This window comes from Aplidium turbinatum, chromosome 16 (assembly GCF_918807975.1).
Source record: "Aplidium turbinatum chromosome 16, kaAplTurb1.1, whole genome shotgun sequence".
NCBI lineage: Eukaryota > Metazoa > Chordata > Ascidiacea > Aplousobranchia > Polyclinidae > Aplidium > Aplidium turbinatum.
In genome coordinates, this window is record NC_137487.1 from 4,857,301 (window position 1) to 4,875,773 (window position 18,473).

The 18,473-nt window shown below is 36.6% G+C and overlaps 3 protein-coding genes across 3 annotated transcripts; all 3 read right to left on the reverse strand.

Annotated features, from left to right (window-relative positions):
* Nucleotides 1-2,114: 2,114 nt before the first annotated feature.
* On the reverse strand, nucleotides 2,115-3,572 carry LOC145785932 (kelch-like protein 25). Its single transcript, XM_082597626.1, has one exon. The coding sequence runs from the start codon at nucleotides 3,570-3,572 to the stop codon at nucleotides 2,115-2,117; it is 1,458 nt and encodes a 485-aa protein (XP_082453752.1).
* A 1,324-nt stretch (nucleotides 3,573-4,896) lies between these two features.
* Nucleotides 4,897-6,583, reverse strand: LOC145785838 (kelch-like protein 7). Its single transcript, XM_082597544.1, has one exon. The coding sequence runs from the start codon at nucleotides 6,463-6,465 to the stop codon at nucleotides 5,152-5,154; it is 1,314 nt and encodes a 437-aa protein (XP_082453670.1). The 5' UTR covers nucleotides 6,466-6,583; the 3' UTR covers nucleotides 4,897-5,151.
* A 10,258-nt stretch (nucleotides 6,584-16,841) lies between these two features.
* LOC145785934 (kelch-like protein 12) lies at nucleotides 16,842-18,473 on the reverse strand. The gene has a single exon (XM_082597628.1). It carries the CDS (start codon nucleotides 18,471-18,473, stop codon nucleotides 16,842-16,844), a length of 1,632 nt encoding a protein of 543 aa, XP_082453754.1.

The window sequence follows — 18,473 nt, forward strand, 5'->3', positions numbered from 1 at the left end:
ACAGCTTTGTCAGGTGAAGCCAGCACAAAGATTACAGGTTTATATTTTGATGGCCGAAAAGATAAGACAATGTTTAATGCAAAAGAGATTGATGGCAAATTTCACCGTAAAATAATATCAGAGGAACACATAACAATTATAGCAGAACCAGGATCATCTTATTTCGGGCATGTTTGTGCAAGTAACGGGACAGGGGCTGAGATAGCTTCAAAGTTGTTAGATTATTTAGAAAAAAGGGGGGTAGATACAAATGAACTCAATGTAATTGGTACTGATGGAACAGTCGTCAATACTGGTGTAAAGAAGGGAGTCATTCGATTAATTGAAGAGTCACTAGGTAGACCATTACAATGGTGTATCTGCCTGTTGCATGCAAATGAGATTCCTCTCAGGTATCTTTTTCAGAAGATAGATGGTCCAACTATGGGCCCCCATGGATTTGCAGGGCCAATCGGCAAAGCCGTTCATACCTGTGACCGTCAACCACTGGTAAATTTTGACAAAATACCTTGTGATTTAGAACACATACTGCAGCCCAAAGACTTAAGCACCGATCAGAAGTATCTGTTTGAAATCTGTCTGGCTATTAGCAAAGGTTGTTGCTCCTTGGACCTTTCACTCAAATGCCCTGGTACAATTAATCAAGCAAGATGGCTGACTTTAGCAAATTGCATATTGCGGTTGTATATTTCAACAGAAGCACCGTCCTTAGAATTGAAGACTGTTGTCACCTTTATTTTGAAAGTGTATGCACCGATGTGGTTCTCCATTAAAAGGAATCTTTGTGTACAGATGGAGCAAAACATGTCTACAACATGGTAGACAAGGCCAGGTATCTTGAGGATGAGCTTAAGGAAGTTGTTATGAATGCTATCCAGAGAAATGCCTTTTTTGCGCATCCTGAAAACGTTCTGCTGGCAATGTTGGCAGACGACAACATCAATATCAGAGAACTGGCTCTCAGGCGAATACTGAAGTCCAGAGAACGCAAGAGCAGCAGTACAGTGCGAGTTTTTAGAGTGCCAACCTTGAACCTTCATGCTAGGAATTATATAGAAATAATTGACTGGCAGACCGAAGATATCACTGAACCTTCCCACACCAAGAACCTTAGCAATGAAGATTTGATTAATATGATCAAAACAAATCCATTCACGATGAGTCCTCTCACAGTTGAAAGTTTCCCCTGTCATAACCAGGCTGTGGAACGTCATGTTAAGCTTGTGACAGAGGCTTCAGGCTCCGTTTGTGGAAAAGATAACAGAGATGGTTTCATCAGGGCTCGATTAGAGAGCAGGCGCAAAATGCCAAAGTTTGACAGCAAGGCTGATTTCAAAGTTTAGAATTTCAGTGAAGGTTACATTAAACAGGTCATTCTGGGGTGAAATTCATATCCCTTGAACTTCCCAGAATGCCCTTGGGCGACAAACGTATTCCATCCCCGGTTTGTCCCCTAAAAGGTTCACATGTAGGACTGCCTCCACGTGGCGTGAACTGGAAACGTTAGTTTTACGGGCTTAACGGCTAAACGTCCTATCCTACTCTGTTGCAATTGTTGAAGGTATTTTTAATTTCTAGATGAATACTATACTAAATAAAGCTTCCATCTGTATTTACTATTATCAAGAGGAACAATCGTACCCAAGACAGAAGACAGGATAACACCATATAACTATCAAACGTTGGAGCAAATCGAAAAAGAAGTGTGTAACTTGGATAGGAAATGTGAAAAACTGAATTTGGCGGCCATATTGGATTTGGTGACGTCATAATTTGCTCACGCTGTCATCATATGTATTTCTAGTGTTTTAAAACATAAACGAGGAAACCTTGTTGAAATATGATAAAAATTGGGCAAGTATTGGCAAATGCGTTTTTCATGAACAAAAGCAACTTTTTAGGGGGCTATGTTTTTGAATTTCGCGAAAAAGTTATTTTCACTCCACCCTAATGCACAGTAAAGCAACCAATTTTGTATTACCCATACTACCAAAATAGTTGGTAATAGTAATAATCAGTAATTTTATTGCTGCGAAGACATGAAGCCTTAAAAACAAAACTTAAAAAAATGACATGACATAAAAATACAAAATCAAGATAAGCACATGTAAACACTAAATGGCTACAAGAAATTGTACACTTGAAAATTCTGTTACATTAGCTTCAGTGATCCACAGGTTCCTATCTGGGTCATAAACTTCTACAGCCGATGACCCTCCACCAGCAATGTATACCTTTCCATTCAAAACACAAGCTCCATAAAAGTGCCTTGCAAAATTCATGTCTGGAACATTGTCCCAAGTTTGATTGCGTGGGTCAAACCATTCAACAGATTTAAGAGCATCACCGTAACGACCTCCTCCAATGGCATATATTTTGTCATTTAGAACAACAGCAACCACACCTTGCCTTACATGGTTCATTGGGGTAATGATTTTCCAACCACCTTGACGAGGGTCGTGAAATTCAACTGTATTAGTATCAGCAGCTCCATTATGACCTCCGATAGCATATATTCCATCATTGGTAGAAACTAAGGCAAAATATGCATGTTTCTCATTCATATCATCCATTCTACTCCATCGGTCGTTCTCAATGTTGTAACGTTCTGCAGATGACAACATGCCATTCAATGTATCACAGCCTCCACAATTGTAAATACAGTTATCAAAAACAACTGAAGCAGAACCACCTCTCATCACATTGGTACTGGCCAACTGGGTCCAACCTGAGTCAACATCATCCAAATCTAAACTTTCCATTTCTGGGCCATAACAACTACCAATTACGTAAACTTTCTTTTTATAATGGACTGCTGAGCCATAAGTATGATCAATTAATGTGTGTGGAAGATCAGTATTTGTCTTTGTGCTTTTGACATCATACTTCCACATACACTTGCCTTGAAATGCAAGGAAATACCTTTCTACTTTCTGCTGCTCAGTAATAGCTTGGTTATGCTGTTGAACTCGAAATCGAGAAGCCATTGATTGAAAACACATCAATAAGCAGTCCTTGTTATTTTTCACTAACTCTTCCTGACCAACAACATCTTGTAAAAAATCTGCAGATAATTGATCAAGTTTCAACAAACCAAACAGTTCATTTAAGTGTTGCTTGTGTGTTTCTATATCATGCTTAATCCACTGAATCATTCCATCATACACAACTTTTTCAGATGTCACTTTTTTATCTTCCAATGCAAGTAGTTCTTTCAGGTCTTTGAATTCTAAATCATTGAATTCCTTCATGTTCATCAAGTTTTCAAAATGGTTGGCTATTATAGCATTTGCTTTATCCAGAAGTCTATTAAGATTGTACAGTTTTGAATATGCTCGAATCTGGAGACAATTGATTTCATCAATTTCATCAAACAAAAATTCCACGCAAAACTCTTTTAAATGAGGAACCTCCATATAATTAGCAGCTTCTATCAAATGGTAGACATTCTCACTTGTGATTGTGATGTCACAAGTGTAAATGAAGTTTAAAACAGCTTCAAGTGTCTCTTCAGTCACTCCTTGGATATTTCCTTTTCCTTCATACTTTTCTTTCATCTCTATTGAAAACATTTTAAAGAAAAATGTTGAAAACACGCCAAGGATACATTTGTGCCCAGAAAAAGCATTAGACTCAGCATTTAATGTGACATCACAATACTGCTTCATCTTCTTCCTGTCATTGTTTAACCTTGTCAGTATTTCCATAGCATGGTCACTTGTAAATGTTTTTGATTTCATTGTATGTTTAATGCTTGTACTAATTCATTAATGTTTACCTGTCAAATGTAGACTTTATGACAACACATAAAATACAAAACCAGAATGTTGAAAACAACATTAGTTCTTGAACGCTGATCCAATGTAATGATTTAAACATAATTCATTTCAGACATATTATGTTGATAAGGTTGGGAATTGGAATAGGTTCCAAATATTATCACAGCAGCTTTGTTGAAGACACTCTGTTTAATGCTGGGTATCAGCTAAAAACAAAGCAGTGCATTATGACATTGTTAAACAAATTATTAGCTAATAATATCTGGTAAAACGTATGTCTGTTTACAGAAACATGAGTTATTGGGTTTTGGAAGAGACTATAGTGAAAATAGCGATAGCAGTATTTAAAGTTGTCAAATGAATAATAAAACGTACGGTACCTACTACCTAAAATTATTTTAAACTATTTATGTTTTAAACTAAAAATAAACTTACTAAACATACACAAGCCTCAACCAATTAAAGAAGAAATAATTTAACTATGGAAATACAACTGTGAAAATGTAATACAAAACTTATTAGACAAACTGTGACGATTCCAATTGAATGGAAAATTACAAATTTGTATTTTTTTTATATCAGAATATGAAGTTTCAAGGTACATGGTTGGATAAGTGAACAAATAAAAACCACAACCAAAAACATTCATCAAACTAGGCTTAGAAACGTGCGGTGCATCGCACTGATCAAATGTAGGGTTGTTCAATGCACATGCACACCATAAAGAAATGAGACGTCAAGCATAGATAGCAAATGTAAGTTTTTCAGTGAGTTCGGCAGAAAATGTTACAAATTTGATAATCAGATAGGTCATGGTTGTCTGCATGATAATTATGTAATGTCATGAAAATGTAAAAATTTAACATATGGCAAACAAAAAAGAATATCAACATAATTAATCACAGCATAAATGTACTAAATTTTAACATTTCAACAAACACAACCAACCTGCAACTACAATGCATGAAAAAGGTTTTATCTATGATACGGTCCTATATTATATATTATATACCGTACATTCAATAGTTTCCACAATCAACTGAAGCAAAGTACAATAAACCGCTTTTATCAAATGCAGCCTATTTATATAAAACATTTTAGCATATGGTAGCCTGTTCTGATATAACATTGTTGTAAGAAACTAAAAATTTTCTGATGAAACTGAAGTAGGAAAGAACCTAGGCTTATACAATTGTATATTTAGTAACATGCACAGTAAAGCAACCAAGTTTGTATGAACCATATACGACCAAAATAGTAATAGTAATGAATCCGTAATTTTATTGCTACTAAAGAGATGTAGCCTTGAAAACAAAATTAAAAAAGATGACATGGCATAAAAATACAAATTCAAGGTAAGCACATGTAAACACTAAATAGCAACAATAAATTGTACATTTGAAAAGTCTGGTACATTAGCTTCAGTCATCCATAGGTTCCTATCTGGATCATAAACTTCTACAGCCGATGACGATCCACCAGCAACGTATATCTTTCCATTCAAAACACAAGCTCCATGGTAGTACCTTGCAAAATTCATGTCTGGAACATTGTCCCAAGTTTGATTGCGTGGATCAAATCGTTCAACAGATTTCAGAGCACCACAGTAATGACCTCCAATGGCATATATTTTGTCGTTTAGAACAACAGCAGCCATACCTTGCCTTGCATATTTCATTGGGGTAATGACTTTCCAACCACCTTGACGATGGTCGTGAAATTCCACTGTATTAGTATCAGCAGCTCCATTATGACCTCCGATGGCATATATTCCATCATTGGTAGAAACTAGAGCAAAATATGTATGTTTTTTGTTCATAATATCATCCATTCTACTCCATTGGTCGTTCTCAATGTTGTAACATTGGCCAGGTGGAGACAAAGCCTGGTCATTTAATGCATCATAGTTACTGCCTCCACAATTGTAAATACAGTTATCAAAAACAACTGAAGCACCACCTTCTCTCTTCACATTAGCACTGGCCAACTGAGTCCAACCTGAATCAACATCATCCAAATCTAAACTCTCCATTTCTGGGCTACAACAACCACCAATGACGTATACTTTCCTTTTATAATGGACTGCTGAGCCATAAGTATGATCAAATGTTGTTTGTAGAAGATTAGTTGTTGTCTTCAGGCTTATGACATCATACTTCCACACACAGTTGCCTTGAAATGCAAGGAAATACCTTTCTGCTTTCTGTTGCTCAGTAATAGCTTGGTTATGTTGTTGAACTCGAAATCGAGAAGCCATTGATTGAAAACACATCAACAAGCAGTCCTTATTATTTTTAACTAACTCTTCCTGACCAACAACATCTTGTAAAAAATCTGCAGATAATTGATCAAGTTCCAACAAACCAAACAGTTCATTTAAGTGTTGTTTGCGTGTTTCTATATCATGCCTAATCCACTGAATCATTCCATTATAAACAACTTTTTCAGATGTCACTTTTTTATCTTCCAATGCAAGTAGTTCTTTCACGTCTTTGAATTCTAACACATTAAATTCCTGCATGTTCACCAAGTTTTCAAAATGGTTGGCTATTATAGCATTTGCTTTATCCACAAGTTTATTAAGATTGTACAGTTTTGAATATGCTCGAATCTGGAGACAACTGGTTTCATCAACTTCATCAAACAAAAATTCCATACAAAACTCTTTCAAATGAGGAACCTCCATATAATTAGCAGCTTCTATCAAATTGTACACGTTCTCACTTGTGATTGTGATGTCACAAGTGTAAATGAAGTTTAAAACAGCTTCAAGTGTTTCTTCAGTCACTCCTTGGATATTTCCTTTTCCTTCATACTTTTCTTTCATCTCTATTGAAAACATTTTAAAGAAAAATGTTGAAAACACGCTAAGGATACATTTGTGTCCAGAAAAAGCATTAGACTCAGCATTTAATGTGACATCACAATACTGCTTCATCTTCTTCCTGTCATTGTTTAACCTTGTCAAGATTTCCAGAGCATGGTTGCTTGTAAATTTCTTTGATTTCATTGTATGCTTATAGCCTACTAATTCATTAATTTTTACCTGTAAAATGTAGATTTTATGACAACACATAAAATACAAAACCAGAATGTTGAAAACAATATTAGTTCTTGAACATTGATCCAATGTAAAGATTTATGGAATGGCCCGTTTCGGTGAGTTCCCTATTCGGTGAGAGCCTTTTTCGATGAGAGCCCTATTCGGTAATTTTTTTTTAAATTAACGTGTACCATAGCCTAATTGAATACATGAATTCAATAAGGGCCCAATTACCAGAAATGTGATTTTGAGATAAACGCGTTTTATTTTTTACTGCCATTTATCTTAGTGCTGGAACTTCAATATTGGTTATATGTTTAGATATACTGGTAAGTAGTAATAAGCAGGGCTGGAAAAAATGCTTGGCTTCCCGGGAATCTGTTTTTTTGTGAAAAAATTTCCCGTGGTTTACAATCACGATAATGACGTCATAATTACACATTTACACGTTTTCTGGCGAAAAACCTCACGCAAAAATATATTATAGATGGCCATCTGTAGCTTCATAGTTCCAATAAACAATCTTGGTATCGTATTTTATTCGTAAGCAGGCATGACGCACTGTTTGTGCCTGATATGCCCACGTTGATCGGAATAAATTGGAACAACAATAGGTATAATAAATTAGACGCCGCATGCTTATAAATTAGATCCACTGACTCACTGACCACCGTGTGAATGTCATGAAACAATACGCCATCACGAGCCGCTTGTTACGTACTTGACAACCGTAATGCGAATCAAATTTTCTTGGTGCGCATCTGCAGCTATGTGTCTTGCTATGGATTTTTTTTAGTAAAACCAACTGGCTGGTTATTGTCGGCAAAGTCAATTCCAAGTGAAAAGTCGTAATAAAATACTCCAGCACCACATCGAACTCTAACACTGATGTCGGTAGAACAAGAATCACATATTAAAATGTTGTTGTCTACATCCACAGTAAGTTTCGCAATTTCGCTTACTCTTTGAATAGATTTACTACTTTGAAGTAATATTTTTACAGCAGAAACTTCGTCGTATATTCCAGATTTTATTGCAGCAATTGGGCGAGATTGCGTTGACTTGTCTGCTAACAATTTCATTTCTGTGAGTTTATCGAGTATCTTGTCTAGCTTTTCGTTCATTTCAGAATTATTTTGCGATTCAGCTCCAATTGTAAGATGACGTGTTTCAGGCTGGTTGTCCGTTGTTACGATTTCCGTGGGTTGCGCTTCCAATAACTCGACGTCACTGTCTTCGACTTCTTTACTACTAGCAATAACACCTGTTTCGTTTGTTGTTTTTGTTGTTGTCCTTGATTGTTCTCCTTGTCTTGGGGATGTGGTCTTTTCCGAGTTGATGAAGAAAACATTTCCGTTTTGTTTGACCATATCCGAAAACATTTCCGTCTTATTTGACCATATTCTTTAATAGGAAAACCTCGATGTTGCTGACGGGTATGTTCGCTAAGTCTGTCCCTTCGCATAGACACCCAGCAATAGCCACACCTAATCGGAAGCTTTGATGTAAACGTTGGCGTAGCTGCCATTAGTTTATCACCAAGAATTATTGAAAATACACGCTGAACTGAAGTGAATATAGGGCTAACTTGAGTTATGCAAATAGTAATAATAACGCCAACACGAGCAGTCGAATAGCCGCATAGCATCGGCAACGCGGGCGCGTTTTGCTTGCGTCACCGGGCAAGCGTCTATACACGCAAATTTTTGTTGCTTAACTTTGGAACAATGTTTACGGTCGTATACAGCTTGTATCGCCTCGGTGAATTCCCTAAAGCTTCTGTTATCAGAAATAGTTTGGGTTCAATAAATCATCGTTATGGTTTTGCTTCGTATGGAAAAAGCTGGTGTGTTTACACGCAGGTTTGAGAAATTCAGTTCAAACTGGCTATTCAATGAGTCTTTCCACGTTGATTCAAGGCCTGGACACGTTGAATTCATATTACAGTCGAAATGCCAACAAAAAAATTTGCAAAAAAACAAAACGCCGTTGGCATGGCACCATGACGTAAGGGAAAACGCCGACCCTAAGTGGATAGAAAGGAAAAACTTCCCGCTGAGAAATTAAATTAACACTTTCACTGCGAAGGCTAATCTGCTAAAAGCATCTATTGACTGCTAAATTTTTTCCCGTTGTGCAAACGCCAGCATTTGATGAATGCAAAATAGCAGTAGGCCTAGTGGCCTACCATTGGTATACTGGAATTTACAATTATGACATCACAATACCAAACTTTATTTCGTAAATAACGTTTCTTGTAAATACGCATTTGCGACGCTCGTATGAAGACGTTAGTAACGTGATTCTTACGGTAAAAATTTCCCGCGAACCGGCAAATTTCCCGGGAACGTCATTCCCGGATTCCACATTTTTTCCAGGCCTGGTAATAAGCATGAAAATTTCATCAGGGGGAGGTTCTGCTACGAAACTGTGGGGAAGTTAATTCACCAAAATTGGGCCCTTTTACAAATCAACAAGATTGTATGTGCTACCAACTCTTTTTTGACTATTTTATTAATAAGAAAATGGGCACAGAATATAATAAGATTGATTCAACTACACAGAGAAAGGCAAAACTATCATGCAGCAATGTTTACAACATTTCAAAGTCATGGTCACTCTTCATAATCGGACTTTTCTTCAGGTTCACCGTGAGGCATGTGCGTATTCAAGGTCTTCATGTATTCTCTTCCCTCTTCTCCCAGATATCGTGCCAGTGACTGCACATCTTTTACTTTCTTAGGATTAACTGAACATGGACCACTGTGTAGGGGTTCAGTGGGGTATTCCACCCGGGTGAATGCTGGCTTTAAAAGGCGAAACTTTTGTTCGATTGTTTCATTCATATCTGTAGAGGTTACGATTTGTAGCTTGTTAGGAGCATCATAGTTAAAAACTTTGTACTGTGTTATTTTCCAGTCCTTCACGTTGGTTTTGTAGCATTAACCAAGTGCAGCTTTGAAATCTTTCATTTGATTTCCTTTCATGACGGTTAGCTGGAAACGCTCGCGTATCATTTCGTTCCATCCGGAGTACAACTCCACATGGTCTCGTCTTCTCTGCATCCTCTCGATAATGCCAAACTGTCGGTCACATGGTTGGTAACTGTGACCGCGCATGGGCAGACGGTGTGTAACAGAGTCAAATCTGCCATTCAATACTAAAGTATGCAGGTATTGCACCATGGTATTGTTGTGGTTTTGGCCGCGACACCCATCGGTAAATACATGCAATTTGCGTGCATTTGCATCAAGGTAATTAGTGATGTAGTCATGAAGGCAGCTCAAGACCTCATTTGCACCCCTTCTAGCCTCTGTTTCAGGCCAGGTATATATTCGACTTTTACCAGTTTTTGCCAAATGTATACCAAAAACAAATAACGACAGCTGCCGGCTATAAAACACATCTCCTGTTGCAATGTGTGGATATGGCATATTTTGCTTAAAATCAAAACACAGACACTCTGTGTCCTCTTGGTCTTTCACCAGTGCAGTTTTTCTTTCAGTGGCGTAAAGAATTCTTTGGCTTTTCGCTTGTGTACCGGTATATCAAGTTTGACTTTCAGTGCTCTCTGAGCGGCAGCGTTTGATTCAAGCTTTATGTTTGCTTCATGCTCAGCACACACTGTGCATACATCTGTCTTTGGTCTCCCAAAGCCATAGTTGAAATTTAGTTTGTAGTACTCATAATAGTACTGATACTTCACTTCACAGTCTAGCTTTTGTGGGTCTTTACCATCTTTGTACTCAGCATAATGTTGTGGATAATGTGTCTCGAGAAACAAAGTATACATCTTAAGGACATTGAGGTCAGACCCAAGATAGCGCCTTTTGTTCCCGTGACCACCATAGTGAGACACCCGGTAGGGGAAGCTGCAAATATGAGTATCGATTTTCAGCTTGATATCATCACTTTTAGTAATCTGTTTGCCATTCTTCCCTCTTTTGTTCTTTGGTGTGGTTCCTTGGTATCCAACATTTTGTGGCATCAGTTAGCCCAATAATGCATCTTTATTTGCATCTAATAAAAGAATAACAAACACTTTAGCCTATCAGTGCCAACAAATAGTAGCCTACTGTAGTGACAGTTAAAGATACCGGTACTTAATAGCTGCATGAAAGGCTATACCATGATACATAAGCACAACTAGAATAAAAAAATATTGCTGAAACTGATTACCAGTACCGAAAGGAAAGACCAAATTAAACACATAGGCATGGACTTCTAAATAGTAGCATCTGGACTGGAAACTTACAGTTGGCCAACAGGGTTAGTTACTTGGCTGTCGGCCCATTGTTGGCCAACTGTTGTACCAACTGTTTGGCCTACTGTTGCCCACTAAGTTTTCAGTCCAGATGCTACTATTTAGAAGTCCATGACATAGGCCTACGTAAGTTACTGTAATGTTAAGTAAGCTATAGGCTAGGCCTAGCGTAAAACTAAAAACTCAACCATAAAAAATAAGTTGTTCTTTGCTACAGAAATTAAGTTATTATACCTGCAGTTGTTTCCAGTTTTTCTAGCATCGATCTTCTTTCCTTTGCTATTGGTGTAACTTTTCCCTTCAGCCCTCATTTTTTTAGCAGCATTCCGACCCCATTCTTTTTCTTCCTCTTACTTCACTAGCTTCTTCACAAGTTGCATCAGTAACTGTTGGTTCAGACATCTTCATAGGAATTACCTTTTTTATTCAGAGATAAACTGAAGGCTACCGTAGGCTACTGTATAACGACAAGGCTGATGCTGTGGGCTACTCTACCAGTACCACAGACCAGTAGACTGCATGACAAACTAAACTAGTGCTGCCAATTCTAATATTACTAATCTTTATTCAAAGGAAAGTAATCTAAAAATGCAAAAATAATGTTTAATACATAAATAGTAAGCTGTTGCTATATTTAGCTACAGCTGTAAAAGTCCCACGAGCAAAGTCCGGCAGACTACACAAAGCCAACATTGTTTTCGCTTTAGCTGACTGAATGCAACAAGGGCCCAATTCCTCCAGTTGGGCCCTTGTTGCATTCAGTAGAAATATTGACCGAGCATTTTTCACGTTTTGGTTATAGTAAATCGGCTGTTTTTGCACGCATCATGTAGAGGACACCAAGAAGAGGAGAAAAACACAAAAAAGTGAAAATTGGCAAAATGTGGAATTGGGCCCTTTTTGAATTCACGTATTCAATTATCATTGCCGTTTTAGGGTTAGGGGTTAAGGTTAGGGTTATGGGTAAGGATTAAGGGTTAGGGTTAAGGTGATGGGTTAGGGGTTACGGGTCTTATTTCAACGTTTAGCGACGTTAAAACGATGTAAAAACGGCAATGATAATTAGGCTACGGTAACCAATAAATTTCAAAAAAGTTTTTAAAAAATCACCGAATAGGGAACTCTCCGAAAAAGGTTCTCACCTAAAAGGCTCTCACCGAATCGGACTCACCGAACAGTAGCAGACCCAAAGATTTAAATATATTTCATTTCAGACATATGTGTTGATTGTTGATAAGGTTGGGAATTGGAATAGGTTCCAAATATTATCACAGCAGATCTGTTAAAGACACTCCGTTTATTGCCGGGCATCAGCCAAAAACAAAGTACCGTAGTGCATTATGACATCGTTGAACAGTTTAATAGCTAATAATATCTGGGGAAACGTATGTTTGTTTACAGAAACATGGGTTATTGGGTTTTGGAAGAGACTATAGTGAAAATAGTAATAGCAGTATTTAAAGTTGTCAAATAAATAATAAAACGTACCAACAATAAATTTAAACTATTTATCTTTTAAACTAAAAATAAACTTTCTAAGCATACACAAGCTGCCTCAACCAATTATAGAAGGAATAACTTAGCCTAACTACGGAAATACAACTGTGAAAATGTAATACAAAACTTATTAGACCAACTGTGACGATTTCAATTGAATGGAAAATTACAAATTAAAAGAATGCCTTCTACAGATGATAACATCTGTATTTTGTAACCACACAAAAATATACATACAAAAGTGAAGGATTACAAATTTGCATATTTTTAAATCAGAATATGAAGTTTCAATGTACATGGTTGGATAATGGATAAGTGAACAAATAAAAACCACAACCTAAAACATTCATCAAACTAGGCTTAGAAATGTGCACTACATCGCACTGATCAAAATAATGTAGGATTGTTCAAAGCACACCAAAAAGAAATGACAGGTCAAGCATAGATAGCAAATGTGAGTTTTTCAGTAAGTTGGGCAGAAACTGTTACAAATCTGATAATCAGATAGAACATGGTTGTCTGCATAATAATTATGTAATGTCATGAGAATGTAAACATTTAACATTAGGCTAACAAATCAGAATATCAACGTAACTAATCACAGCATAAATGTAATAAATTTTGACATTTCAACCAACACAACCAATCTGCAACTACAATGCATGAAAAAGATTTTATCTATGATAAGGTCCTATATCAGGGCTTCCCAAACTGGGGGTCGTGACCCCTTAAGGGGTCGTTTAATGAACTTCAGGGTCCGCAGAACTGCATATTAACACTTCTATGCGAGTGCTGTGACAGTTATTAACTTTACTAAGAGTCGCGAGGTGAAATGGAATCTAAGTTAAAAGCTCTTTTACTGCATCGTGAAGTGAGGTGGTTTTCAAAAGTCATAGCTAATGGCTAGCCAATTAACGTTTAAAGCTAAAATTGTGATTTTTCCAACAGAATAAAATTTAGTCTTGGTCCACATCTAGCTTTTGAAATTATATCAAATGTCAGATTTGCTTGAAAAACTAAACAAATTTAATTTGTCCCTCCTAGAAGAAAACATCAAGATTTTGCATTGAAATCTAAAATTGATCATACATGGAGAAGCATTACATGGAGAAGCATTACGACTCAGGAGATTGAATGAAACACAACACGACTACACTGCAGCACTTGAACATCTTAAAAACAAGGCTTTGAAATCAAATTTTCCCCAAAAACTTATCAAAGAAAAAATTCAACTTGCTGAAAAAATGGACAGAACGGATACCTAAACCCACAGAAAAAAATGCAACCAAAGCCCACAGAGTAATCTGGCCTACATCTTTTCCTAATTTACTCAAGACCACCAACGCAGAGAAAAAACTACAGCCCAATCAAATGATGACATATAAAAAGCCAAGCACGCTGGGAAATTTACTCACAAAATACAAAAAAATTGCCCTGAATGCAGTAACACCAACCAATGGCTACTCCAAACCATGCGGCAAATGTGCACTGTGTGGTAACCATGGAGCGCATAAGCCTATGGTAAAAGAATGCACCTCTATTAAATGTAAACTCAACAAAACATACAATCTCAAACAAAAATTAACTTGCCAAAATTACGGGATATACATTGCAACGTGCACCATATGTCACGAACACTATGTAGGACAAACCATGACAAAATTTTCCACACGTTGGGCCACACATAGATCTATTTGGAACAGTTTTAATTACTTTGATAAATCCGGTGACAAAGCAGCATTATTGAAACATTATGCGAAACTCCACAATATTGAACTCAAAAAGAAACCAGCTCTGGCAGACTGCTTTGTCGTTACTTTCGCTGAACAACCCAGCAAACATTATTTAAACATCGCTGAAGATAAATGGTTACATACAATCAAAGCCACCATAAACATACAGAAACTGATTCGACCAACCACTTAAATCCCATGTCATCAGCAACCTCCGACCCCTGTGGTATAGATTCTTCAACTATGCCCATTTAAACGTATTCTTTTTTGACGCTTTGTCTATGTAAGCTTATGGCAATGGACTGAAATTAAATTGCGTTTTTCTTTGTATTCGTCTTGTTGAACTGTCGTAATTTACTAGATGGATGCCCATTTACACTTATTCTTTATTGACGCTTTATCGATATAAACTTACGGCAATGGACTGAAACTAAATTGCGTTTTTTCTTTGTATTCGCCTTCTTAAACTGTTGTAATTTACTAGACGGATGATCAGGTTAATGTATTTCTTGAATTTTGTACCAGAATATTGTTGGAAATCGTGGGAGAACATTAGTTAAGATTTAGGCTTGCAGGTTTTGATTTTAATATTATGTAACCATCTATTTAAAATATAATTTTTATGCGTGTTGATAACATCGGAGTTTGCTTTATTTGTTCGTTTTACGTATTTTTCAAATTTTCTTCTTTTTTTACATGTGCTAGCTGAAGATGCTATTACTATAGCGAAATCGATTCTTAACTTAATAAATTACACTAAGAGGTTAGATTGTTGTGCAAATGCCAGCATTTGATGAATGCAAATTAGCAGTAAAATTGATGCGTTCATCAAAAAATTGAACATCTGGAAATTATACTTTGAAAATGATTTATCTGAAACGTTCTCACTTCGCCTACCGTTCTAACCTAAGCAACATTGAAACCGTCTTGAGACCAGCTTTAACTAACATTGAGCCACGGGTGGACTTGCATTGTAGCAGAAGGCAGTCACATCCATCACACTGAATAAATGTGTTTGCTTTTTTGTTTTGGTTGGTTTTGAATCTTTATCCTTGGACTGACAAAGCCTTGATAGGTTATTCCTGGCAGTTTCGCATACTTGTAGAGACTCTTGACGCAGGGCCGGTTACCGAGATTGACAGAGTAAAGTTTTCCGATTGTTGAAGTATTGTTGCTAGGGAATTATTCCATTCACTAGGTGCCGCTGAATAGAGAGCAGTCCTGAAATGCGTTGCTCAAGCGCACACCCTGAGAGCCGAACCAGCGCCGCGTGATCTTGAGCCGGGCCAGTAGGCTAGTTATAGGCTGCGTTGTGATGGTCAGAAATTAACAAAAATAAAAACAAACTGAACCGAGTGCCGGTAAATTGTTTTTGGTTTTCGTTAGTTTTAAGCTTTTCAATAAATATCACAAATGTATGATATATTTCGCACTGCTTGTCGTTTTAATCGTAAGGGGCCGCGAAACATTTTAGGAAATTAAAAGGGGTCGAGAGCAAAAAAGTTTGGGAAGCCCTGTCCTGTATTATACATTCAATAGTTTCTACAATAAACTGAAGCAAAGTAAATGAAACCAGACATGCACTGGGATGTTGATAACCAGGGTTGAGAAAAACCCGAGTTTTTTAAAAAAGCCCAACCCGCATGGTTTTTTTTAGGGGTTTTATTTAAAAAAGATGCAAAAAAGGTAGATTCATGCTTATTTCACCTCAAATACTACTTTTTACCAATGAAGTGCCTCTCACTTCCAGTACATGCTGGCATAACTCAATAAAATAATGCACTTGGGCTGTTTAACTATGAGGCCTTCTTGCATAAATGAGTTTTAGTGTAGTACAAAGTGGCATTAATGATTTTTGTGTACAGAAATATCCACTGTGTTTTCAATTTATCCTTGGAAATTTCCTTCACAATCACATCCTTAAGTCCTAATTTGAAGTTTGTTTTAAGTACCTTGTAGTACTTTGGTTCATTTTTTCAATTTTCTGATAAAAATTGCACAAATATGATGCTTTGGGTTTTTTATGGGTTTTTTTTAAGTGAGATTTTTTTCAAAAATCCACCCGGGTTTTTTTGGGTTGGGTAAAATACCGACAACCCTGTTGATAACACATCTCAAGTAATGATTTCATAATGATCAGTGCACATTAAAATTCATATGGAAATTTCAACAAACAACAGAACACTCTCCAAGGAAACACGTTTAAGTAACTGCTTTAATATAACGCCTATTTATATGAAACATATTAGCATACGGTAGCCTATTCTGATATAACATTGTTGTGAGAAACTAAAAAGTTTCTGATAAAAATAAAGCAGGAAAGAACATATAGGCCTAATACAATTGTATATTTAGTACAATGCACAGTAAAGCAACCAATTTTGTATGAACCATACTACCAAAATAGTTGGTAATAGTAACAAATCTGTAATTTTATTGCTAATAAAGAGATGAAGCTTTGAAAACAAAATTTAAAAAGATGACAAGGCATAAAAATACAAAATTAAGGTAAGCACATGTAAACATTAAATGGCAACAATAAATTGTATATTTGAAAATTCTGGTACATTAGCTTCAGTGATCCACAGGTTCCTATCTGGGTCACAAACTTCTACAGCCGATAACCCTCCACCAGCAACGTATATCTTTTCATTCAAAACACAAGCTCCATGAAAATACCTTGCAACATTCATGTCTGGAACATTGTCCCAAGTTTGATTGCGTGGATCAAATCGTTCAACAGATTTAAGAGCACCACCGCAATGACCTTCAATAGCATATATTTTGTCATTTAGAACAACAGCAGCCACACCTTGCCTTGCATAGTTCATTGGGGTAATCACTTTCCAACTACCTTGACGAGGGTCGTGAAATTCCACTGTATTAGAATCAGCAGCTCCATTATAACCTCCGATGGCATATATTCCATCATTGGTAGAAACTAGAGAAAAATATGCATGTTTTTCGTTCATATCATCCATTCTACTCCATCGGTCGTTCTCAATGTTGTAACATTGGCCAGGTGGCGACAAAAGGCCCTTCAATGCATCAAAATTATTACCTCCACAATTGTAAATACAGTTATCAAAAACAACTGAAGCACCACCATCTCTCTTCACATTAGTACTGGCCAACTGAGTCCAACCAGAATCAACATCATCCAAATCTAAACTCTCCATTTCTGGGCCATCACGACCACCAATTACGTAAACTCTCCTTTTATAATGAACTGCTGAGCCATAAGTATGATCAATTGTTGTTTGTAGAAGATTAGTATTTGTCTTTGTGCTTCTGACATCATACTTCCACATGCAGTTGCCTGGAAATGCAAGGAAACACCTTTCTGCTTTCTGTTGCTCAGTAATAGCTTGGTTATGTTGTTGAACCCGAAGTTGAGAAGCCATTGATTGAAAACACGTCAATAAGCAGTCCTTGTTATTTTTTACTAAATCTTCCTGACCAACAACATCTTGCAAAAAATCTGCAGATAATTTATCAAGTTTCAAGAAACAAAAAAGTTCATTTAAGTGTTGTTTGCGTGACTTTACATCATGTTTTATCCACTGAATCATTCCATCATAAACAACTTTTTCAGATGTCACTTTTTTATCTTCCAATGCAAGTAGATCTTTCACATCCTTGAACTCTAACTCATTGAATTCGTTCATGTTCATCAAGTTTTCAAAATGGTTGACTATTATGGCATTTGCTATATCCACAAGTTTATTAAGATTGCACAATTTTGAATATGCTCGAATCTCAAGACAATTGGTTTCATCAACTTCATCAAGCAAAAATTCCATACAAAACTCTTTTAAATGAGGAACCTCCATATAATTAGCAGCTTCTATCAAATTGTAGACATTCTCACTTGTGATTGTGATGTCACAAGTGTAAATGAAGTTTAAAACAGCTTCAAGTGTCTCTTCAGTCACTCCTTGGATGTTTCCTTTTCCTTCATACTTTTCTTTCATCTCTATTGAAAACATTTTAGAGAAAAAAGTTGAAAACACGCTAAGGATACATTTGTGTCCAGAAAAAGTGATAGACTCAGCATTTAACGTGACATCACAATACTGCTTCATCTTCTTCCTGTCATTGTTTAACTTTGTCAGTATTTCCATAGCATGGTCACTTGTAAATGTTTTTGATTTCAT

Bases quoted from the DNA above. Each gene is read 5' to 3' on its own strand.
- LOC145785932 (XM_082597626.1), bottom strand. From the start codon at position 3,572: ATGTTTTCAATAGAGATGAAAGAAAAGTATGAAGGAAAAGGAAATATC.
- LOC145785838 (XM_082597544.1), bottom strand. From the start codon at position 6,465: ATGGAGGTTCCTCATTTGAAAGAGTTTTGTATGGAATTTTTGTTTGAT.
- LOC145785934 (XM_082597628.1), bottom strand. From the start codon at position 18,473: ATGAAATCAAAAACATTTACAAGTGACCATGCTATGGAAATACTGACA.